Here is a 24,390-nt window from a genome sequence, read left to right as displayed (position 1 = left end):
GCCTGGATTCCCCCAGTCAGGGCCCCCATCCTGAGCTCGCAAGAGTTTCCCTCTCAAGTTCTGATCCTGTGAGGGGAGGGTGTGTTAAAAATCTTAGAATTTTTAATTTATTCAAAAAGCTTCTTCCTCCCCTCCCCCCCCCCCTTTCCTGGACATCATGATAGGGTGAATCCATGTAGGACTTAAGGGCAGGTGGGGAACACTTGGGTTCTCAGGTTCCTTCTAGTCTCCTTTGTGTGTGGTTATCAGAGGGACCCTCTCCTTCTCCACCACCCCTCCCCCCATAACATTTGATCCTTCTAGGAGTTAGAGGGGCTAGATGTTCAGAGTAGCAGCCACAGCTTGCATTTCTGGGGCGTTTTAGAATTTACCAGGCTCTTTCTGCATGCGGCATGCCGCATCCAGTAGGTGAATGCAGTAATAAGGGTTTGGATTGAGTTAAAGTAAAAGCAGACCTGACCTTTGAGATGAGTATGGATGAGCCCCCGATTAATTCAGCTCAGTGAGCATCTCATAGGTTCTTGTTCAGGTACAGGTTGGACTAGACCACTTCCAAGATGGAGCGTCCGTCATTCATCAGATGCCTGGGGCGAGAGCTAAAGAACTTTCGAATTTCCAGTCACATATGGGCCCTACCCCTCACAGAGCTGACAGTTTAATAGGGTGACATGTGCCTTACAGAGGTCCATACAAAGTGCATTGTGAGGGGATGGGACAAGGGAGATCGCTGTGGATTCAAGGATCGGACAAGGGCCTGCTGGAGAGGGGAGGCATGTGAAAGATGGGTAGGAATTTAGCAGCTGGAGAAGAGACATTTGAGGCATAGGAAATAGCAAAGGCACTGAGGTGAGGAGACCAGGGTATATTTAGGGAGGAAGAGAGAGTAGAATTACTTACACAGAGTCACCTAACTACTAACAGGCAGATTTGGAATTAGAACCCAGACCCCCTGACTCTAAATCCATTACTTCTATCAACATTTTCTTCCTGCCGCCCCTCAACTATCCTGTTTGTCTCTAGCTGTAAATGTGTACAAATACATGTTTAAGGGTCCTGTACATGCCTGCAGGTTATTAGGAAGTATAAGTGTCTTGGGTTGGGAAGGTGAGGCAGCATTTGGGTATTCGCACCCAGAAGGGCCAGTGTGTCCACCTGATGTATCTCTGACCTTATGACAGATGAGTGTAGCAGGAGGCACATCAACAGATGAGGACACTCAGGCTCACGTAGGCTAAGTGACTAGCTCAGGGTCACAAGATTGTAGAGATTGGAGCAGGGTATTGGAACCCAGGTCTCCTGATTCCAAATTCCATTGTTTTCCCCACTCTGCCTTGCCAACAGGTGCTTCCATCTCTGGTTTTACAACGTTTTCTTTGGGTAAAATCTCCCAAGTGGCCTTACTTGAGGATTTAGTGTTGGAAGAAACGTGAGAGGTCACCCGATCTGATCCTTTTATTTGATCCTAAAGGCAGCTGGGTCTCGGAGAAGGGAAGGACTTTCCCAAGATCACCTAGCTAGTTAGGGGGCAGAGCCGGAATTCAAACTTCAGGTCCGACGAGATCTAGCATGTTTTCTCCTTGATCCTTTTGGGTCCCTTTCTTTGACTGCTGAGTGACCTGAAAAGCCCACCACACCCCCTGCCCCCGGTTCCTCCTAGCCACATAGGGGGCCAGAGACCCAGAGTGTTTGCCTAGGTCCCCTGGCTTCTCATCCCCTCCCTCCCTTGAGCTGCATGCAGACGGTTTCTTTGCCTCCCTGAGGAGCATACAAGGAACATTCCCTGGCTGATGAATCGAAGCCACTCGAGGGATTGGAATAAAGACAAATGATTATTTAAACCTGCTTACATACCGTGACTTCTTTTCCTTGACTGTGGTAGAATGCCAGCTGATGAAGACAGAGCGACCCAAACCCAATACATTCATCATCCGCTGCCTGCAGTGGACCACGGTAATTGAGAGAACGTTTCACGTGGAGACCCCCGAGGAGCGGTATGTTTCATTCATGTTTAATAGAGAAACCCCTCCCAGAGACAGATGGGAAAGGGGAGAAGGGGGAAGAAAGGAGGGAGGTGTATTATAAAAAGTTCCAGATATCGAGTCAGAGTGCCTGGGTCCTAATACCAGGGTGTTACCTGTGTCACCTTGGGCAAGTCATGTCTGGGCTCAGTTTTCTCTCTTTTAAAATGGAGTTGGACCCATTAACAAGAGCCTTCCCATTTCTAACCCTAATTTGAACCTCTGATTCTGCAGGGACTGACCTGCCTAATTAAATGGATGCTCTATTTTATGGGGTCCCTTTTCACCATAAGCCCCCAAAGGGCTGCTCCAATTCAGAGATGAGGAAATTGAGTCCCAGAGAAAAGAAGGGACTTCACTCAAAGTTACACAGCAAGGTGGGTAGTTGAATTGGAACTAGAGTCCAGGAGCCCAGAGTCTCGCTTCCTGCTTAGTGACATTGTTCTGCCAGCACAGAAATCCCCTCTGCACCATCCCAGGCAAGCGGTCATCCAGGCTTTGCTCAAACACCTGCAGTGTCAGGGAGCTCACTCCCCATTCTCCTTCCCCTGCCGTTGATCTTAGCTCTACCTTCCAGAGCTCAAATAGAACAAATCCATCTAGAGGAAAATTTGAGACCCAGAGCTAATTGTGTTTACCCTCACCCCGGTCTGGGAGCAATCACCCTCTAATTAGATTCCAGAACACTCTATATCTCTGTTATTCACTTAACCGCTCTCTGATTTGTATCACGTTTCATCTGTATATATGTGTCTCTTCTTTCTCTGATAAACTGAGACTTTTCAGAAGCAGGGACTGTATCCTCTTTACCTCAGGTCAATAGAAATAAAAGTCTCTAATATTTAGAACTGTCCGAAAGTACAGTGAGCTATCTCAGGGTAGATAGTTTCCCATCGCAGGAAGTCGTTAAGCTCTCGGCCAGAGATGTTCTAAAGGAGATCTGGCTTAGGTGTCGATTGGGCTGGCTTTAAGATCTGGTGTAGCTCTGAGATTCTGTCATTCTGGGGTAGTGGCCTCTTCATCAGGTGCAGCACCCAAAAAATAACTGAGCACTCAGCGAGCACGAATTCCATATTTGCTATGAAGATCAAGTGAACTAATCTAGGTAAAGTGTTTTGAGGACTTTTAGGCACTACATAACTGTTAGCTGGGATTTGTTGTCATTGAGTAAAATGAATGAATATTGCTGAAATCCAGAGGGGTCGAGCAGAGAGAACACATGATTAGTGATGGTTGAATCATTCCTTACCTGGGCAGTACCTGGGGCTGGGAGAGGCATTGCCCTGTGGGGGCAGCAGGTGAGGAAGGCCTGGCCTGACCCCTACCTTCTACATGACCCCTTTCAGGGAAGAATGGACCAAAGCCATACAGATGGTGGCTGACAGCCTGAAAAAGCAAGAAGAAGAAATGATGGACTTCCGATCAGGCTCACCCAGTGACAACTCCGGGACTGAGGAGATGGAGGTGTCTACGACAAAGCCCAAACACAAAGTGGTGAGGACAGGCCATCTGGGATGAGTGAGCTCCTGTTTCCCCCCCGAGCCTTTCCCTTTTCTGCAGTGTTCTTGTTGCCTCCGAGGGGCTTGAGGCAGAGATGACTTTGACTTTGAAAAGTCAGCAGTGGCTATGCAAATATGGGGTCGTGTTCTTGGTGGCAGATGTGAGCAGTGTGACTTTGAAGACTCTGTCTTCATCCCTCCTCTTGCTTTAAATTTTGAATTTTAAGTGAATTTAATATTTGGTTAAAGCATGTGAAGAAAGCTTCCCTCACTCTTGGGCTCCCATGGAAAAACTTCTGGGCTTCCAGAGCAGCTCTGATCTCTGGAGAGAGATCTGCCTGGTGCAGTGAAGGGTATGTCGAGGATAGCAGGGGTCCTCGTCTTGTCCTTGATACATCAAGAGTAGTTTCCAAGGGAGGAACTGTGGCTTTGCCACCTGGCTTTCTCTCTAGAAATATTTTTAGTTGTGGTGCGAGGCTCTGTTACATCTTAAAACAGAAGCCCCCTGAGTGCATGCCTTCCTGCTTAGCCAGTGCTGACTCTGTGCACGTCTGAAATGCCTTTCCAGACAATGAATGAATTCGAATACCTGAAGCTGCTGGGCAAAGGCACATTTGGAAAGGTGATCCTAGTGAAGGAGAAGGCGACTGGGAGATACTATGCCATGAAGATCCTCAAGAAGGAAGTGATCGTGGCCAAGGTGAGCCCAGACTGGGCTTGAAAGTCCCAGGGCCATTGGCCTCAGTCACTTGGTCGCTGGGGGTGGGGAGGAAGTAAGGGTTCCCATGGGAGGTTTGGAGACACAAGTTTGGAGACCCATCTTTGGGTCTTGTCTTGCAGGATGAGGTGGCGCATACGCTTACGGAGAACCGAGTCTTGCAGAACTCAAGGCACCCATTCCTGACAGTAAGTGTTGGGCTTCTTACCATGAGTTAGGGGGTCATAAAGCCATCTTATGAATAGCCGCTCCCCACCACCTTACCTAGAGCCAGTGATGGACCAAGCTATCTCTTTCTTCTTTTATTGATTTAGGAGGTTTTTGTTTAAACTTGGAAAAACTTTTTTAAAAATAGAATTTTATTTTTTCCCCAGTTAGATGTAAAAACAATTTTTAACATTCATTTTTAAAAAACTTTTAAAAAAAGTTTGACGCCCCCCCCATGCTGTCTAATCTATCTCTACCTTCTCTTCCACCCCATAGCAAAGGTGTATAATTAAGAAAAATAAACCCTTACAGTGATATATAATTAAGAAAAATAAACCCTTATATGGCCATGTCTGACAAGGACCACTCTTTGCACACTTGTAGATGACCACCCGTCTTCCAAGAGGTGTGGGAGTTTTGTTTTGCAACTACTTTTTTGGGGTCTAAAGCAGGTGATCAGAACTCTAAAGTCAAAGCTGTTTTTAAATGATAATCATTTTCCTTTCTTCATATTAATGGCTTGTAGAGAGGCTTCTGGCTCAAGTGTGGGTTGTGACAGAAAATCTTGAATCAGATTCTAGGATTCTAGTTCAGAGTTCAAACGGACAGCATGTGTGTGTGTGCGTGTGCATGTGTGTGTGTAAGTGGGAGAGATTGGGATTGGGATTGATTATGTGGACTTTATTGCAGAAATAGAAGTAATGGAAATTTCGGTAGGGAGTCGCACTTCCATCTTAGAATTTACAGTAGAGAGGTAGAGGAAAAGAGGCATAATCTGATATGCATCCTAGATTTTGGGAGAGCAGATTTCACAGAGTTCAGAGGAGGGTGGGTAGAATCCCAGGGACTACTACAGTTTTGTACAAGAACATCCGCCTTGGTCAGGTTAGAAGCCCTCAAGAATGAAAATCTGAAGACATAAACATATAATTGAGAGGAGGAGAAGAAAGGTATGTTTGTTGCCTAAGAAGACAGACGCGGATGCACAGCAAACTCAGTAACTATGTAAGGTTTTAGTGGATGTATGCTGAAGATAAAAGCAAGGAAAGCCTAACAAACTTGGACGAGACTCGTAAAGGTGTCAGGAGTCTGAAACTTCTGATGAGCTGAGGCTGCCGGGGAATAGTAAAAGATTTTATTTACAGTTAGGTCCCCTGATATGTTATCCATAAATTGGTCTCCTTATTTCCAGTTTGCCCTAGAGATTTCCATTGGGCTGGAACCAGTGACCATGTTTTACATAATCATCACTTCACATAGTGTGCGTTTGAAGCCAAGTTGACCACTTCACAGGACTCGTTATTTAAACTAATCAGGGCCTAGATACATCTTTTATATATCTTTATCTTTTATATCTCTAGATACATCGGTATATCTAGATATATCTTTTATATCTAGATATAGCCATTCTACAGCTAGATATAGATAAAATACATATAATAGCTGTATCTCTAGCTAGATACACCTATGCTTTGGTATATCTAATGTATCTATAGCTATATATGATAGATACATATAGATACAGATATACCAGTATTTTGATACTGTTGAGGAAAATAGCTTGGAGAGAGGTCTCTAATGGAGTGTACTGAGGATTTCTGTTCAGCCCTGTGCTATTTAAAATTTGTGTCAGTGACTTGGGTAAAGGCATAGCTTGTAGATTTATCAAATTTACCACTGCAGGAAGCTAGCAGAGATAGCTAACAGGTTGAACAGAGGAAGTATGATCCGAAAAGATCTCAACAGGTCAGAAAGATGAGTTGAATCTACTCAGAATTTAATTCTTATTAGACTTAATATGAATTTATGTAGAGGTAAATTTAATAGAAATAAACAACATAGTACAGATAAATAGAAATGGAATTTAAGAACCGTATAAGTAAAATTCTTTTACAAGCTAGGGGAAGTGGGACCAAATAGCAGTTCATCTGAAAAAGATCTTCTGTTTGAGTGGACCACCAGTTCTTATGGGTCAGGAGTACAACATGGCAGCCAGAAAAGCCCATGGGGTCTTAGGCTGTATTCAGAGCTATAATTGTCCAAGATCAGAGAGGTAATAGTTATTTAACTCTACTCTCATCAGACAATTTGTGGACTTCTGCATTCATTTCTAGGTGTCCCGTTTTAGGAAAGTTATAGGGAATGTGGAAAAGTATTCAGTAGAGGGGGACCAGGATGGTATGAAGAGCAAAGGAGCAGCTGAAGGACTTGGAGGGTGTTTACCTGTTTAACCTTGAGGTGGTACAGTGGATAGAATGCCGAGCCTACGGTTAGAAGATCCGAGTTCAAATGTGACCTAAGTTATTTAACAGTTGTGTGACCCTGGGCAAGCCACTTAACCTCTGTCTGGCCTGTAAAATGAGGACATTAATAGCACCTTCTTCCTAGGGTGGTTGTGAGGAACCAGTGAGATAAAGCGCTTTGATCAAGGCCTGAGCTGAGTAGGTGCTTAACAAATGCTTGGCCCTCTGTCTCCTCCCCTCACTTTTAACCTGGAAAGTCCAAGACCCAGGAAGTGAGCGTGACACTGTAGCTTGCTTCAAGTATGTGAGTGGCTCTCGGGCAGAAGAAGAATTCGGCTTGTTTTGCTTGGCCTCAGCGGGTGGGACCGAAGCTGTTGGAAATGGCAAAGTGGCAGATTTGGGCCCCACAGAAGGAAAGTCTTTTTGATTCAGGAGGTCCTGAAGCTTGGTTGTTGTGGGAGTTGTGGTGAGGACACCATCACTAAAAGTCTTCCATTAAAAAGGCTGGTGGCCCTTTGCGGGGGAGGGGTTTGTAGAGGAGCTTGTAGAGGGGATTCTTGGTTATAGGTTAAGCTGGAGAGACTCCAGGGTCCTTCCTTTCCAGTGCTGAGGTTCTGTGTGTCTGTATAGAACAATAGTTCACTTTTGTACTAAAGATAGAGGCAGCCAGCCTGGTGTGGTGGAAAGAGCCCCAGACCCAGAGTCAGGAAGCGTGGGTTCAAGTCTCAAGTCCAACTCTTGGTAGTCACGCAGACCTGGAGCAATTGCCTGACTTTCCTCATCTGTAAAATGGAGGTTATCGATAATGAGAATGATAATGTCTGCGCTGTCTATCTTGCAAGATTATTATGAGAAAATTATCCTATAGACCTTAAAGTGTTCTAGAAACGTGAGAAGGCTAGGGCTTGTTGGACCAGTGACTTCATTGGTGTAGGGAGCCACAGGGTCCCCCTCCCCCTTCCCGGGAGGAACATTCCCTCTAAATGTGGCCTGGTATCTTCTCTGCCAATTAGATAAGTTCTAGAGAGCTGCCTTGCTCAGGTTTATTCTGGCAGTATATGTCAGAGGCAGGACTCGAACCCAGTTCTCTGTCTACTGTGCTACGCTGCCTTTCATAAAAATGTGAGTTACTATATGTTTGTTATTATATGTGTATGTGTGTATATGTGTGTGTGTAAAAATGTGAGTTACTGTATGTTATTATATGTGTACACATGTGTATATATGTGTGTGTATATATATGTGTGCAAAAACGTGAGGTACTATATGTTTGTCATATGTAATGTGAGTTACTATATGTTTATTATTTGTGTGTATACATGTGTGTAAAAATGTGAGTTACTGTGTTTGTTATTATGTATGTGTATGTATGTATATGTATGCAAGTGTATAAAAATGTGAGTCACTATATGTGGGGTGTGTGTGTGTGTGTTTTTAATTGGGACAGCTAGGTTGTGTAGTGGATAGAGTGTCAGGCCTAGAGTCAGGAAGACCTGAGTTCAAATCCAGCCTCAGACGTTTACGAGTCGTGTGACCCTGGGCAAGTTTCCTCCCCCGCAGAATGACCCGAAGAAGGCAGTGGCCAACCACTCTCGTGTCTTTGTTGAGAACCCCCAAAGTGGGATCATGAAGAGTCAGGCACGGCTGAAACACCTCAACAGCAACAAAACCCTGAACATGCACGGGAGGCTCAATGCTGCCTTTGAAGAGGGACGAGCGGCTCGCAGCTGCTTGAGCTTCCGTTCCTAAGGACCGTCCACCGAAGGGCTCACTTGTACACCGTCGCTCATAGCACAGCTGGCTAGGAAAGCCCTTACTTTAAAAGAAGGGGGGAAAATGAGAAGTAAAGTGCACAAGGGGGCAGATTCTTGGCTGATCCTGCGTTGATGTCACACTTTCACAAAGAAGTATCCTCGAGTACAAGTGAAATAATCTGAGCATCCTGATTACCACATCAGCAGCAGGACCTGGAAGGAGGGATCAAAATACCCGCCTCAGAGGCCCTTGACTCCACTGCCTTCACTGGACTCCTGCGGTGTTGAGCTCTCAGCAGAGCCTGGCTCCCTAATGATACGCTCTTTATACAAAACCAACGGCCTGGCCCTCTCAGCTTCACTGGGGCGTCTTGGAAGTGGCCGTTGGCCACCCCACAGTCCGCAAGAGAGGGAGCCGATAGCTATGATCTCTTGGCACAAGCCTACCTGAGTCGTGACTAATAGCCACACTTGCAGGCTGTGCCCGTGTTTGTATTCTCTTCCTAGTCTCTAAAGAATGAAGCTATATTAGGCACTGTTAGCACCTCCAAGCAGTAGTTATCACGCATGGAAAAATTACAGGTTGTATTTACCTTTTGTCCTTTTATTTCCAAAACCAAAGATCAAAGACAAAAAAAGCATAGGAAAATGGTCAGAAGAGGCTCTGTCAGCCTGGGGATCAGCCACCTCCAGGCCACAGTGTTCTACTGGGCAGTAGCAACACCACCTCCTGCCAGCCAGGGGAACCACACACTCATCCCTTCCCCAGCTAACCCTCATTGCCCCACAGCTCAGCTCCCACAGGGCATAGGATGACCATTAACAAGAGGATGGTGACCACCCCCCCTCCCCCCAGAGCCCTGCCTTTGCTGGAGATACTGCAGAACCCTACTCCACTCTAACCCCTGAACCCACTATTGTCTTGGAAAGGGATCACAGGCCTGCCACTGCTCTCCACGATCCATGGGGCCTTGTCATCTGCCCTGCTACCTCTCTGCCTATGAGTATTGCCTGGCCTTTCCATCTGCCACCAGCCAAAGATAAACATGAACTCTCCTGTTTGTTTTGTCTCCCCAATTAGAGTGTGAACTCCTATGAATGTTCCCTGCATTTAGCCCAGTGATCGGCACTTGGTAGCTTCTTAATAAATTCTTTTTTATTCCATTCCACTCAATAAGCCATTAGTATAGTGAAAAAAATGAATAGGGGCAGGAGACATGGGTTCGAGTTCTGGCTGTATCACTTAGAATTGGAGCTGGGAGCGATCTTTGGAGACCAGTTAGTTTAATTTCATCATTTCATGGAGGGGGACAAACTGAGACTGCCTGGTAAGGAGAAGAGAGTTGGTCCAAGGTCGCACACGGAGTCAGCGACAGGACCAGGACCAGAAGCCAGGCCTCCGGGGCTCCTTCCATCATAAAACATGATTCATCTTACGGGCTGTTTAACACGGGACAAATCGTTTCTCTCTGCCAAGGCTGCTTCCTCTTCAGATGCTATTTACCCCACCCTTCTCATGGGGTATTGTGAAGAAAGGGTTTAGTGACTGTAAGGTCCAGCTGTTTTTCAGTTGTGTCCGCCGCTTTGGGGTCACAAAGATGCTGGAGTGGTTTGCCAGAGTTAAGTGACTCGTCCAGGGTCACACAGCCAGTCTGTGTCTGAGGCCGGATTTGAACTCACGAAGATGAGTCCGCTTGATTCCAGGCCCAGCAGTCTTATCTGCTGCATTGTGTTGTTGGTCAGTCGTGTCCAACTCCTCATGACTCCATTTGGGGTTTTCTTGGCAAAGATACTGGAGTGCTTTGCCATTTCCTTCTCTATCTCGTTTTACAGATGAGGAAACTGAGGCAAACAGGGTTCAGTGACTTTCCCAGGGTCACACAGCTAGTAAACGTCTGAGGCAAGATTAGCCCTCAGGCAGATGTCTTCCTGACTCCGGGCCTGTTGCTCTACCGCTGCACCACCAAGCTGTCCTACGTTCAGGGCTTAGCCATAATCAAAAGTTAACCGATCTTTGCTGAGCTCTCTTTTTTGTCTTGCCCTGTATTCATTTCACCTGTAGAAGAGATGGAAGAGGAGCAGACCCTGCCTCTGCTCTCAGGGAGCTTATGGTCTCAGTGGGAGAAGAGATGTACACACACACAGGGCACCACAGGGCAGTGCGTCCATGAGGGCTGGCTAGTGAGATCAGATTTGGAGCTAGCAGGACCCAAGGTAGAATCCAAGCTTGGCTGCTTCTGTCATCTTAGTCTCCTCATTTACAAAACAGGGGAGGGGGAAGGGGAGAGCGGGACCAGGTGGCCTAGGATATTCATTCTGCCTGGCAACGTCTGACCCTGTCTCTCTTTTTAGGCACTGAAGTACTCATTCCAGACGCATGACCGCCTATGCTTTGTGATGGAGTATGCCAATGGAGGAGAGGTAAGGGGGTCGCAGCCCTGACGGGTAGGGGTGCAGCTCCGAGGCCTGATGTTCATAGTAGTCAGTATTGCCGCCTGCTGGCCGTGGACAGAGAACGGTGCCGGGCACTGAGGGAGATAAGAAGCTCGGATAAGATGCGTCACCAGCCTTGCGCTGCTCACTCGTAAGGCACGCAGATAGCTACGGGACACAGGATTACAGGACAAATGCGTTGCAGTGAATTTCCTGAAGAAGGGTTATTTCTCATCAAAGGGATTACCCCAGGCTTTGGGGGAAAGGCGGCATATGAGCTGGCCTCTAATAGGAAATCCAGCAGGTGAAGAAGGGGAGGAAAATCATTCCAGGCCCAGGGGACCGTGTGAACAAAGGCACAGAGGTGAGACAGTGCAGGGCCTTTCAGGGGTGGTAGAGAGGAGTACAGTTTGGTTGGAGCATAAACAGCTGGCCTTGGAGTCAGGAAGAAAGACCTGAATTCAAATCCAGCCTCAAATACTCATTAACTCTGTTACCCTGGACAAGTCCCTTCACCTGTTTACCTGGCCACAATAATAGCACCTACCTGCCAGGGTTATTGTGAGGCTCAAATGACATGACTGTAAAGCGCTTAGCACAGGGCCCGGCACGTAGTAAATGCTGTATGAATGTTAGCATTTATCATACTTTTATTTTATGTTTATTATTTATTTGTGATTATTATTAACTGTGTGGAGAGAGGATCATTGGAGCTCTTAGGTGGGAGTGGCTGGCATGCTTCCAGATGGTGGAGGACCTCAGATGCCATGCACATGAACTTGAACTTGACCTGGTGATAGCGAGCCACAGAATGTTTAGAGCACAGTGATATGACCGGATCTATGCAGGAGGAGACTAGTTGGCATGTGAAGGATAAATTGGAGGGGGGAAGGGTGGATGCTCTCTGCCCTCTGGGCTTCAGAAATGCTTCACTTTCTGATTCTGATTAGTCCGTGTGGTTACCGGAAGCAGTAACATGCTGATGATTTCTGTGCTTAAACAGAAACTTAGTGACTGTGACTGGGATGTAGTCAGCTCTCTTAACCAGGGGACCTCTTTTTTTTTTTTTTTGGATGGTCTTATTTGAGGCACTACCTTCCCTCCCCAACCCCGAGGGGTCTAGAGCCCATTAGAGAGGATTAAAACGGCAGCTGGTCAACTTTTTGCCTAGTAAACGTACTAAGTCATCTAATGGGTTTAGAAATAGGTTAAGGCAGCTAGGTGGTACGGGGAATAAATACTGCAGTGGGCCTAGAGTCAGGAAGACTTGAGTTCACATCTTGCCTCAGTCTAGCTGTGTGATCCTAGGCAAGTCGCTTAGCCTCTTTCTGCCTCAGTTTCCCAACTGTAAAAGGGAGATAATACTAGTACCTACCTCCCAGGCTTGATATGAGGATCAAATAAGATAATATTTATAAAGCATTCAGCACAGTGCCCGTACTTAATAAATGTTTGTTTTCTTCCTTCTTTCCCTCCCCCAGAGCAGAACCTGTGGGAAGGAGGAGAAGTAAAGCTTTGTGGTGGAATAAGACCTCCCCCAGGGCCCTTGGAGGGTGTGTGGAGGGGAATAGTGGTTTGGATCCAGTACATTTTAAAATAAAACAGACTCTATTGGGGTTTGACCCAAGAACTTCACGTTATCAAGATCAATAGATTTAGTGGTGTCAGTGGAAAGAGAGTTGGGCACGAAGTCCATGAAACCTGAGTTTGTATCTCTGCTCTGACACTTATAGCTTGTGGTTTTTTGTTGTTTTTTTTTTAATCTATAAAATAGAGATGAAGGGAAGACTCAAGATACTACAGAGATGGGAGTCTTTCTTCCTTTTGTTTGAAAGTGGTCAGTTAGAGATAGGGTTTGGTTGCTGCCCAGGACCTCTCTAGGCAAGAAAGAGAACTACCTTCCTAACCCTCCTGAGGCCAAGTTCTACCAGGTTCCTCTTCTCAGCATTCTGTGCCAAAGGTTTCTGGGCCTAGGGTTTTAATGCTGACAGTAGTTTCCTCTTCCAGGACTCATTTCTAGCCTAGTTGGTCATTTGGACAGTACTTGAATGTACAGAGTGCCCTTTCTTCAGCAGGCTTCAGGAAGGTTTGAATTGAAATTTTAGGAATTTTAGGAAGTTTTAGGAATTTCTTTATACATTCCCAACAAATGGGAAAAGGTGGTCAGTGGGGCCAGTAATCATTTTATTCCTCATGGTTGCCTCAGTGCTGATAATAGAAAAGTCAGCTTTTTTTGTTCCAAGTTCAGGAAAGAAGGCATTGAGGAGGTATAACGTATCTTTGTCTCCACAGCTGTTTTTCCATCTCTCCCGAGAGCGGGTATTCTCCGAAGACCGAGCCAGATTCTATGGGGCAGAGATTGTGTCCGCACTGGACTACTTGCATTCTGAGAAGAATGTGGTGTACAGAGACCTCAAGGTAGGGAAAATAGCAGTTTGGGTCCAGAAGGAACACGTAGCAACTCTTAGGGCCAGTCTCTTGACTTTAAAAAGTTATGTAGTGAACTTAGGCAGCTTGGGGTAGTGGATTAAGAAATGGCCTAAAAGCCAGAAAGACCTAGATTCAGATCCAGCTTCTGACACATACTGTGTGTACACCCCACTGTGTGACAGTGGGGCAAGTCTCTCAACTTGTCTGTGCCCTGGGTAGCTCTCTAAGTCTGTAAGTTGTAGAGAAGGTGCCAGTCTTCATCAGTAAAGGCAGTTTCCTCACCTGGGAGGTCCAGCCTCTATCCTTATCTCTCTATATTAAATGTAACCAGCTAGAAACAAAATTGCCCTGTTGGATTATGTCCCATTCCCAAATTCTTTTTGTTTTTCTACTGTATTTTAAAAGATGTTTTATTGACGAGCTTCTCTTTTCTAATCTTTACTGTCACATCCTATTAGCTCGTCCCCATTCTCCCATACAAACCCTCCCTTGTAGCAAATATGTAGATACCAGCAAAATGTCAACACATTGGTGGGTTTGAAAATGTGTGTCTCGTTCTGTGCCTCCAGTCCATCATGTCTCTGCCAATAGGCAGAGAGAAGGCCTTCTGAAGTCGTGGTTGGCCACTGCATCTCCTAAGTCTGAAGCCTTTCCACTTCAATAATGTACATTATTGTGGTCATTCTGTATTTTGTTCTTCTGGTTCTAAAGAGCCAGTTACTTGGTACAGGGAAACCTAGAGGGCTGGCAGCAGCCAGGTAGGAGGAAGAAAGAACCCTGGATTTGAGGTCTGGTTTTGGTGAGGAAAAGTTTGAAGGAGAAAATGATTAAGGGAAGGAACTGTGAATATTTAGAGGCATTTGGAAGTGGGAAGAATACCCTTCTTCTCTGGGAAGGTAAGCTATGGATAGTAAAAGCACTGGCAAAAGTGGTCATTCAGGCCTCCCTCTCTGATCCTTTAGCCTCCATCAAAACCCGATGATCAGGGAACCCCAAAGAATGGTCCAGTCCCCATGCCAGTTCTCTTTGGGGGGGCATATTATCCTACACCCCAAGACCACCATGACACTGACTATTAGGCTCCTCCTTTGGGACACAAGGGACAGCTTTTCCCATGTTTACCATGTCCAACCTCAGTGTCTTCTATCCATTCCCTTAATAACTCCCATGTTGGTGAGGGACAGAGAAGTCAGTTGGTTTGGGCCGCTTGAACAGAGCTGAACTACCCATTTTCACCAAGTCCCTCACAAGAGGACGTAATGCGGTGGCAAAGACCCAGTTCGGGGCATTAGGAGACAGGGTTTGGGTCTTTGCTCTGCTCCTTGTCGGCTCTGGTAGCATGGGCAAATCAGTTGACCCCTGCACCTCAGTTTCTTTATCTGTATAATGCCTGCCCAAGGGAACTATTTTGAGGGAAGTACTTTCTAAAAACTCAAGGCACTTACAGAAATGTGGGTTGTTTATCTTTAATCCCAGATCAGCAACTCTTCTTGGCCCTCAGTTTCCCCTACTGAAATGGAGGGGTTTGATTTAATGGTCCCAAAGATTCCTTCCATGGCCGACATCCTGTGATTTCAGAACTTCCTTAGAAGAGGGAAGGAGAGGGCAGCTAGGTGGCGCAGTGAGCAGAGCACCAGCCCTGGAGTCAGGGGGACCTGAGTTCAAATATGGCCTCAAACACTTGACACACTTGCTAGCTGTGTGACCCTGGGCAAGTCATGTAACCACTGTGCCTCAGTTTCCTCATGTGTAAAACAGGGATAATAACAGCACCTTACTTCCTGAGGTCGTTGTGAGGATAAAATGCTACAATATTTGTAAAGTGTGTGCAAATCTTAAAGTGATATAAAAATGCTAGCTCTTAATAGCTATTGGGGCAGCTAGGTCATGGAGTGGATGGAGCACTGGGCCTGGAGTCAGAAAGTCTCATCTTTCTGTGTTCAAATCCAACCTCAGACACGTATAGCTGCGTGACTCTGAGCAAGTCACTTAACTCTGTTTGCCTCAGTTTCCTCATCTGGAAAATGAGCTGGAGGAGGAAATGGCAAAGCACTCCAGTATCTCTGCCAAGGAAACCCCAAATGGGGTCATGAAGAGTCAGGCATGACTGAAAAAAACAACCCAACAATATTAGCTACTGTCTTACCAGTGAGGAAAGAGGTGCAGAAGGGAAGTGACTTTCCCAAGGTCACAGAGGTTTCAAGTGTAAGACTCAGGATTTGAACCTGGACATTCTGGCTCTATCCCTACCGCATCAGCAGGCACCCTTTGGAAGGGACCTCAGAGGCCGTCTATTCTAGCCCGTACCTAAGGAGTCTCCTTACACCCACAAGCAGTCTGCTAAGCAGTGCTCTAGTGAGGAGGGATGTACCACCCCCCAGGACAACCTTTTTCCACTTTTGGACAGCTCTCCTTTTTAGCAGGTTTTTTCTTACATCAAATATCTGTCAGCCTCTGCAGTTTCTACCTGTTGATTCCTAATTCTACCCTTTGGGGGCCAAGCCAAGCAAACCTACTCTCACCTGAATGATAGCTCTTCACACACTGAAAAATAGCTCCCCTGGCCCCGGTTAGTTTTTCTTTTTCTATGTTTAACAACCCTAGTCCCTTCACCTCATGGCATGGTCTCAAGGCCTTTGACCATTTTAGTCCTCTGCCAGCTCTCCAGCTTCTCCATGTCCTTCCTAAAATGGGGCATGCAGAGCCCAGCCCAGTGCTGGGTTGGACCATGGCAGAGCTCAGAGTCTTACTGTCTGTCACCTCTCTTGTTCTGGATCCTGGCATGCTGGGGCCACCATTGCTGACAGACTGAGCTTGTAAAACTCCCCAGTCTTTTTCAGATGAACTGCTGTCTGGCCCATCTTGTCCTTGTGAAACTGATTTTTTTTTTAATTTTTAATTGATTTTTATTTTAGAACATTCAGTTCCACAAGCTTTTGAGTTTTAAATTTTCTTCCCCTCCCCAAGATGGCTTGCCATCTGATATGGGCTCTACATATACATTCATATTAAAAATCACATTAGTCATGTTGTAAAGAAGAATTAGAACCAATGGAATGAATCACGAGAAAGAAGAAACAAAACAGAAAGGAGAGAGAGCAAATAGCATGCTTTGATCTGCATTCAGACTCTGTATTTCTTTCTCTGGGTACGGATAGCATTTTCCATCATGAGCCTTTTGGAGCTGATTTTTTGAAGTCAAATAGAAGACTTTATTCCTATTAAATTTTATCATCTTAGGGTCAGGTCGATGTTCATAGGGTTATAGATTTAGAGTGGGAAGGTCCAATTAGGTCTCTAGGCTGACCCTCTGTTCTAGCCTGTCTGTCAGCATGGTGTAGGGGGAAAGCATGATGGTTTTAGAAAACCTGAGTTCAAATCACTGATCTACCACTTAATGCCCATGTGGCCTTGGGCAAATAACTTTCTCTGGCCCTCGGTTTCTCTCACTGTAAAATAAGGGGGTTGAACTACATAAAAGCCACAGAATTGTGATCTTTTTTAATCCTGACATCTGATGAGTTAGTTATCCCTCCTACCTTTGCGTTCCCTCCAATTTAATAGATGTGCCATCTACGCCTTTATGCCAGTCATTCATAAAAGTATAAAACAGCATGGGGGCAAGAGTAGATCTCTGGGCACTCCCTTCCCCCTTCCCCTCAAGGCTGACATTGAGCCATTAACAACTCCTCTTAGGTCATTCAACCAGTTTGTAACCCATCTAAGTGTACTATCAGCTGTCTCACATCTCTCCTTCTTGTTGATAAGAATAACCCGAGAGACTTGGTCAAATCCTTTGCCAAACTTGAAGTTAAAGTGTACAGCATTCCCCTTACCTGCCAGGATATTAATCATGAGATAAAAGGAAATGAGGTTTGTCTAGCATGAGCTATTCTTAAAAAAAATTGATGCCTAATAATAATATAGCATTTGTATAATATTTATATAATGTAATAATACGGCGGTAACGATAATACAGCATTTATTCAGTGCTTTAAGATTTGCCAAACATGTCACATGTTATTTCATTTGGTCCTTACAGCAGCCCTGGGGGCAGGTTTTAATATTTTCTCTATTTTACAGGGGAGGAAACTGAGGGAAATGAAGATTAAGTAACTTGCCAGGAGTTATACAGCTATACAGATAGGATTCATACTCAGATCCTCCTGACTCCCAAGTCCCACCCTCTACTGGCTCCTCCACCCAGCTCTCTCTATTCTTTACATAACACTTCCCACCCTTTTTCTAGATCCAAGCCTCCTTTGTGACAAGGCAAAAAATTAAGCAAACCATCTGATACAGAGACTATCTGACAATGTCTATGCATATAATAACTTGTTCTATTAGTTCCTTACCTCTCTAACATGGTGGGGAGGAAAGGTATATTTGATTATTTTTTTCCTCTGGGGCTTTTGTTACTTTTTCCATTACCCCAAATTCAGCTTCTTTTTAGTGGTCTTTCTGTTTACCTTGTTGTAATCACTGCATGGAGTGTTTTCTTAGTTTTGCTTGTTTTGTTCTGTATCGGTTCGTGCAAGTCTTCCCTGGACTCTATGAATTCCTTGTATTTCTCATTTCTTACTATATAATAATATTCCATTTCATTCAAGACTTTTTTTTTAAACTGTTCCCCAGTCAATGGGCACTTGGTCTATTTCCAGTGCTTTGCTACCACAAACAATGCTGCTATTAACATTTGGGCATATGCTGGACCTTTGTTTGTCTACTTCCTTTGGAGTAAAAGTCCAGTAGTGGGATAGCTGAGTCACAGAGTAAGGATGGTTTACTTTTTCTGTATAATTTCAAAATGAAATCTAATGGTTGGGCAATTTGTGGTAATCCCCTCTATATTTTGGAATCAAAATATTTCCGGATTACCAGAAACATTCAGTGTAACAGTCCCCCACTCCCCCCATTCCACAGTTTTCTTCTTATCTAGCTGCCTTCCTATTCCACTTAGACCAACTTGCCCTATGGATTATTCTCAGGCCACTGGATCTTACCTATCCTTTCTGTGAACCCTTTGAAATCTGCTTTCCTAAAATCTAGATTGGGGATCAGATTTGTGGGTCACTCTTTGTTCTCCTTCTCTATCAAAATTCTAAGATGGAATTCCCCCCTAGGTTCCCATCATTTTTATGTCAATCAGTTCCTCCTTCTTGGTGAGAATAAGGTCAAGAACAGAAGTTCCTCTTATTAGTTCTTCCACCTTGAGGATACAATTAGACAAGCCAAGAAGTTATTACCTACCCTACTTGGAGAAGAGTGAGGGGGAGAACTGTAACAGATCTACAGCTAATGGAAGTCTGCCATCACTATAGCATGCCTTGGTGCTGTGCTTGTGGTCTCCAGTATACTCCAGTGACAATGTTGATTCATTTCTGCCTGTGTGAGTGATCTTACTCCAAAGGCTTGCCCCCAGGTTTCCCTACTCTTGTCTGGTTCCTGGATCTCCCCACATGAGTTTATTTTTTTTAATTGTATATTGCTATTTCTCCTTTTTGAAAAAAAAAATTATTTTGTTGAATATTTCCCAATTACACGTAAAGATATTTTAATATTAATTTTTAAAAAATTTTTAGTTTCAAACTTTCTCCTTCCCTTCTGCCCCACCTGTCTCCTGGATTTGATATTGATTGTGTAACTTATTTTGAGCCCTCTTCTCTACTCCTACCTCCCTTTCTTGCCCATTTTTACCTGTCCTTTAATTTTTAAATAAGGGACAGCCTTCTAGAGCCATGTTTCACTCGTGGGTTCCACTCGCAAGTTGTCAGTGATACCTATCAGGTCCTATCTGCCTCATTATTTTAGGGTGTCTCTTTCAGCTTGCTTGCTACCCATTCTTTGGGCATTTCTATGTAAGCATCTGAGGTCAAGCCTATCTCCTTCCTGGGATTTTGTCTCTCGTTAATTTCTGGACATCTCTTCTTCTCATATATGTATCTGCTCTCTTTTGTATCTGGCTTGTAGATGCTCTTAGACTGGTTTTTTTTTCCTCTCCTTTCCTCCTTTCTTTTCATTTTAAAGCCCTTTTAATTATATTTGTAAAACTCCACACAAATACGTTTTTACCAGCCTTTATCAGATGCATTCCATCCCTAGCCTAAGGATAAGCTCATGATTTCTATAACCCAAGGCACTTTTGTATCCATTTTTGCAAGTTATTCAGTGACTCTTGCATATGTTTCCTGAGCACCAGTGGGTAAGGCTTTGTGTTCACTGCTTTTGGAGAGTCAGAGAAGGAAAAGGTCTGATCCTGTGCTCAGGGAGCACCTATTTTAGTAACTAAATAAGACAGTCCTATCAAGGCTGGGTGGAATCAGGGTCGTGGAGAATGGATCTCCCTACAGCTGTAGGGGAGTTCAGGAGGGAGGACCCCCCTGGGTGGGATGCATAGGGCCGGGAAGGCTTCACAGAGGGACCAGCTTTGGAAGTCTGGGGAGACTTTTCCCTGTAGTTTTTTACTCTTCCAGGTGTTAGTTTCCACATCTATCTTTGTGCCTGGGCAAAAACCCTTTTTATTGTCTAAGGATGAGTAGCTGGGGTTCGATGGGAAGAGTTCCTTGTCTAGGAATCAGGAGATTTGGAGTTCTAGCCACAATTCTGCCAGCTAGTTAGGCTGGTGACCTTGGGTAAGGCCCCTTTCCGGGCTTCAGCTCCCTAAGTAAAACAGGATGGGGTGAGAGTCAGTGAGTTCTGACATTCTCTGTTCTGAGATCTGTCCCAGCTCTGACATTCTGTGTTCTCTTTGGTCCAGTCTGTCATTCTAACTTTGCTCTTAATTTGGACTTCTCTTGCCCAGTTGGAAAACCTAATGCTGGACAAAGATGGCCACATCAAAATCACTGACTTTGGTCTGTGCAAGGAGGGGATCAAGGATGGTGCTACAATGAAGACCTTCTGTGGGACTCCAGAATATCTGGCCCCTGAGGTGAGTTTATTTTGCCTCCCTGCCCTGGATGAATCTTCTTGTGTGGGCCTCAGTTTCCCCACTTGCAAAGTGAGGGAGTTGCAGTTGATGAGCTCCCATACACTATGGTGGGCACATGGGAGGTAAACTGTCTTTTACCATCTTTTATATAGGTAGTTAATAAATGCTTATTGTCTGACTGTTTTCTAGGCTAGTGGCTTTCTGTTCCAATTCAGCTTTACTGGGAGATTTGTATGTTTGATAAATATTTATTGAGCCTGATGTGTGTAGAACCCTGCTCCACGTTGGAGGAGATTCAGGATTTAGATGAGTTCAAACACACTCCTGATGTTAGTAAGATCCCACTCTGGTATGGTCTTGGATGGTTAGAGATTACTTCTCAATGCCTCACTAAAGGAACTCATGCTATCAACTAAACCCATTTCCTTTTTTAAAAAAAAAATATTTTTTCCCAATTATATGTGAAAACAATTTTAACATTTTTTTTTTCAGATTTTGAGTTCCAAATTCTCTCCCTCTTTACCTGCGCCCTCTCATTGAGAAGGCAAGCAATTTGACATAGGTTATATATGTGTGGTCATTCAAAACACATTTCCATGTAAGTCATGCTGTGAAAAAAAGCACACAGACCCCCTTCCCTCCGAAGAAAACCCCAAGAAAAATAAAGAAAAAGTATCTTTGATCTGCTTTCAGGCTCCAGCAGTTACTTCTCTGGAGATGGACAGCACTTTTCAGAACTATCTTACATCATTATATTGCTGAGAATAGCTAAGTTATTCCCAATAGATCATCATATAGCATTGTGTCGCTGTGTGTAATAGGCCTCTGGTTCTGCTTATTTCACTTCGCGTTAGTTCATGTGAGTCTTTCTAGGTTTTTCTGAGAACATGGTGCTCATCATTTCTTCTAGCACAGTAGTATTCCATCACAATCACACACCACGACTTGTTCAGCCCTTCCCCAGTGGACGGACAGCCCCTCAATTTCCAGTTCTTTGCCACCACTGAAAGAGCTGCTATAAATAACCCATTTCCTTTTATAGGAAACTGAAAACACTTGCTAAGCACTCTGGGTATAAATACCATGCAGAGGCCAAAAGGTTGCTCTAATCCTGTTCATAGCTTTCTCCTCTCTCACTTAAATAATACCCTCCCCTTTTTAAAAAAATTGACACGTTTTGTTCTCATGTGACCCAGCTTTCCGGCAAACCCCTTTCCAAAGTATCCCCCAGCTTCCATCCTAAGGTGTGTCTTGATTTTGATAGCAGGGTACTAACGTTAACTTTGTATTTGATCAGAGTTGTGCTGTCCTTCATCGTTGCGGTCATCATGTATAGTGTTGTGGTTACTGCTTATATTGTTAGAACTGCTGCTTTTGCTCTGTATCATTTCAAGGTTTTCCCGGGTTTCTCTGAATTATTTGTTTTTGTCATCCCTTATTCATCCCATATTAAAGTTTCAGCGATTGTTCCATCATTGGTTACATATTTTGTTTCCAGCTTTTTTCATGTTCTCCTGAGAGGAGATACTGCCTTTTGCTTTTCTTTGCATCCCCAGCACTTAAAATAGTGCTTGGCACACAGTAGGTGCAAAATAGATGCCTACTGAATGACTGTTACAAATAATGGCTCTTTGACCATTTTTGTACATTTGGGTTTTTTCCTGGAGGATATCCAGGCCAGTAGTGGAATCTGTGGGTCAAAGGGTATGAACAATTTAGTCATTTTTCTTGTGTAACTCCAAATTGTTTTCCAGAATGGTTGAACCAATTCAGAGCCCTACCAGCAGGGAATTAGCATGCCTTCCTCTAGCCCCTGTAACATGATGTTTTGCCATGTTTGTTAACTTGGTGGATGTGAGGCAATACTTAAGGGGTGTTTTAATTTTACTGCTCTCTGTTTATTAGTGACTTTGAACATTTTTTTCAAGGGGTGATTGGTAGTTTGTGTTTCTTTTCTTTTTAATTGTTTATACACTTTGACCGCTTGTATATTGAAGAATGGTCATATAAATAAGTGTCAATCCCCTAGAAATTTTGGATGCTAAGAGCTTTTTTTTTTACTAGCCTCTTGTCTTTCCAAATCATGAAAGGGGTCTGTGTGTGTGTGTGTGTGTGTGTGTGTGTGTGTGGTTTTTTCCTCTCTTGATCTAGCCATTCTTTTTTGGTAGACAAGTTCTATATTGGGTACTGGGAGACCTACATCATTTAGGTAAAACACAGAAAGGGGACAGGATGCAAACACAGAATGTGATAATTTGCAGTATTACAAGACTGGTGCATTGAAGAGCTGTTAAAAAAATGCTGTGTAAGGTCCAAGGGAAGCAGATATTATGACAGAAGGGGTCTGGGAAGGCTTCCTAGAGAGTGTGGCATTAGATTTGGACTTTGAAAGACTAAGAATTCATTGAGTGGGAAGGGCAGGAATGCCAGGGTGTCTACCTTGGAAGGTAGTGAGCTCCCCATCCCTAGAGGTGTTTATGAAAAGATTAGGTGACATCTACACCCCCAATAACCAATAGTAGTAGCTGGGTGAGACAGTAGTAGATAGAGCGCTGGGCCTGCGATCATAAAGACCTGAGTTCAAATCTTGCCTGAGACGTTTATTAGCTGTGTGACTTTGGGCAAATCACTTAACCTCTGTTTGCCTCAGTTTCCCTCTGTAAAACGGGGATAATAATAGCACATACTTCTCAGGATTGTTGCGAGGATCAAATGAAATATTTAAGTGCTTATAGTACCTGTATGTATTAGGTGTTTAATAAATGCTCATTACCTTCCTTCTTCCTTCAGTAAGGGAAGGTCATATTCTGTGTTCCCTCACCAGCATCTGATTTTTGACCTTGTCCTGGATAATCTGTCCCTTACTCAAAGTCACCGAGCTCAAAAGGCTGGTCTCTTCTGGCGACTGGATCAGTCACTTCTCCTGTATCACTCCAGTGCGACTAGGGAATGAGCTCTGGCAGTCCGTGTCCCAAGACCGCAGTCCTAGCACTTTCTTCACCCTTGCCATCGTTGGCTCACAGTGGCCAGGAATCTCCCCCTGGTACCTTTACTTCCCTTCCCCCACTATCACTTATAGTAAGGCAGCTTAGCTGCCGTCTCTGGGGTCTCAGTTCTTCCTTCTTTCAAATGAAGGCGTTGAATTAGATAGTATCCAAAGGCCTTTTCCCTCTCTGGGATTGAATTTTCCCATTTGTAAAATGACACCATTGGCCCTTTGAGCACTGAGGTTCTGCATTCTGTGATCGCTGGCTTGGCTCAAGTCAGGTTGGAGAAGGCACATGCTGTTTCACTTATTCATCGCCCCTGATCACCCTCTGGTCTGGAAATGAACTGTGAGCTAATGTCATTCACATTCTGGCCCACTCTCGTGGTGAGGAACACTTGAGCTCTCCAGAAGCGGGATGGGCTGCTTAAGTAGGTGGTGAGTTCCTTGTTACTGGAGGTATTCAGGCACAGGGAGGATGACCGCTTCCTTGTCAGGGGTATTGTAGAAAGGGATGTTTGCTCAGATACGGTTGGAATTCTCTGATTCTGTGACCTTCCCTCTGTCTGCATGCTCCCTAGTCTCTATGGAGCCCTGTAGAAAGGTGAATACTTGGTTATCGTACCCACGGGTCTTTGAGGGCACCAGGAAAAGGGGTTGTTACTAGAATTCAGTAGTGGGCAGAACAAGGAACAGTGGTGGGAAGATAGAGGGAGGCAGCTTTTGTCTGGATGTGAAGAAAAAGATTCTTATAATTAGAACCGTTGGAAAGTGGACCACACCCCCTGACTTCAAACAGAGGTTGGGTGGCCATTTGTTGGGGACATTCTAAATGGAGACGTTTGTTGTGCTTGGTTATGAGTTGGGCTAGAGGTTTCTGAGGTTCTTTCTAGCTTTGAGATTCTGTTTATCCCCATTTTATACGTGGTGAAACTGAGACCCAGAGAAGGGAAAGTGACTTGCCTTTGCTTTTTCATGGCAGATCTAAGACTATCCTCTTTACTGATCTTTCTGGGGAGGGCTATTTTTGAAGGGGGGGGGTTCCTTTTACCCCAGATATTACAAATTGAATCTTCCTCGCTGGAAGAAATGGATTGAATTATGTGAAAAGTGGCCTTCCAGCTTTAAAGTTCTGTGATTCTCTCAGTTTCTATTCAACAAACATTTTTAA

General features: G+C 44.6%; 1 protein-coding gene across 1 annotated transcript in view; it reads left to right on the top strand.

Moving 5' to 3' along the window:
• AKT1 (AKT serine/threonine kinase 1) overlaps positions 1-24,390 on the top strand; it is a 135,197-nt gene that overhangs the window by 79,577 nt on the left and 31,230 nt on the right. The window contains exons 4-10 of the mRNA XM_036750850.1: positions 1,880-1,991; positions 3,365-3,512; positions 4,086-4,217; positions 4,358-4,423; positions 10,792-10,860; positions 13,165-13,290; positions 20,105-20,233. Of these exons, the coding sequence (XP_036606745.1) occupies positions 1,880-1,991; positions 3,365-3,512; positions 4,086-4,217; positions 4,358-4,423; positions 10,792-10,860; positions 13,165-13,290; positions 20,105-20,233 (782 nt within the window). The remainder of the gene's footprint in view (positions 1-1,879; positions 1,992-3,364; positions 3,513-4,085; positions 4,218-4,357; positions 4,424-10,791; positions 10,861-13,164; positions 13,291-20,104; positions 20,234-24,390) is intronic.

This window comes from Trichosurus vulpecula, chromosome 3 (assembly GCF_011100635.1).
Source record: "Trichosurus vulpecula isolate mTriVul1 chromosome 3, mTriVul1.pri, whole genome shotgun sequence".
NCBI lineage: Eukaryota > Metazoa > Chordata > Mammalia > Diprotodontia > Phalangeridae > Trichosurus > Trichosurus vulpecula.
Note: the sequence above shows the minus strand (reverse complement) of the source record. Positions and strands in the feature narration are given on the sequence as shown.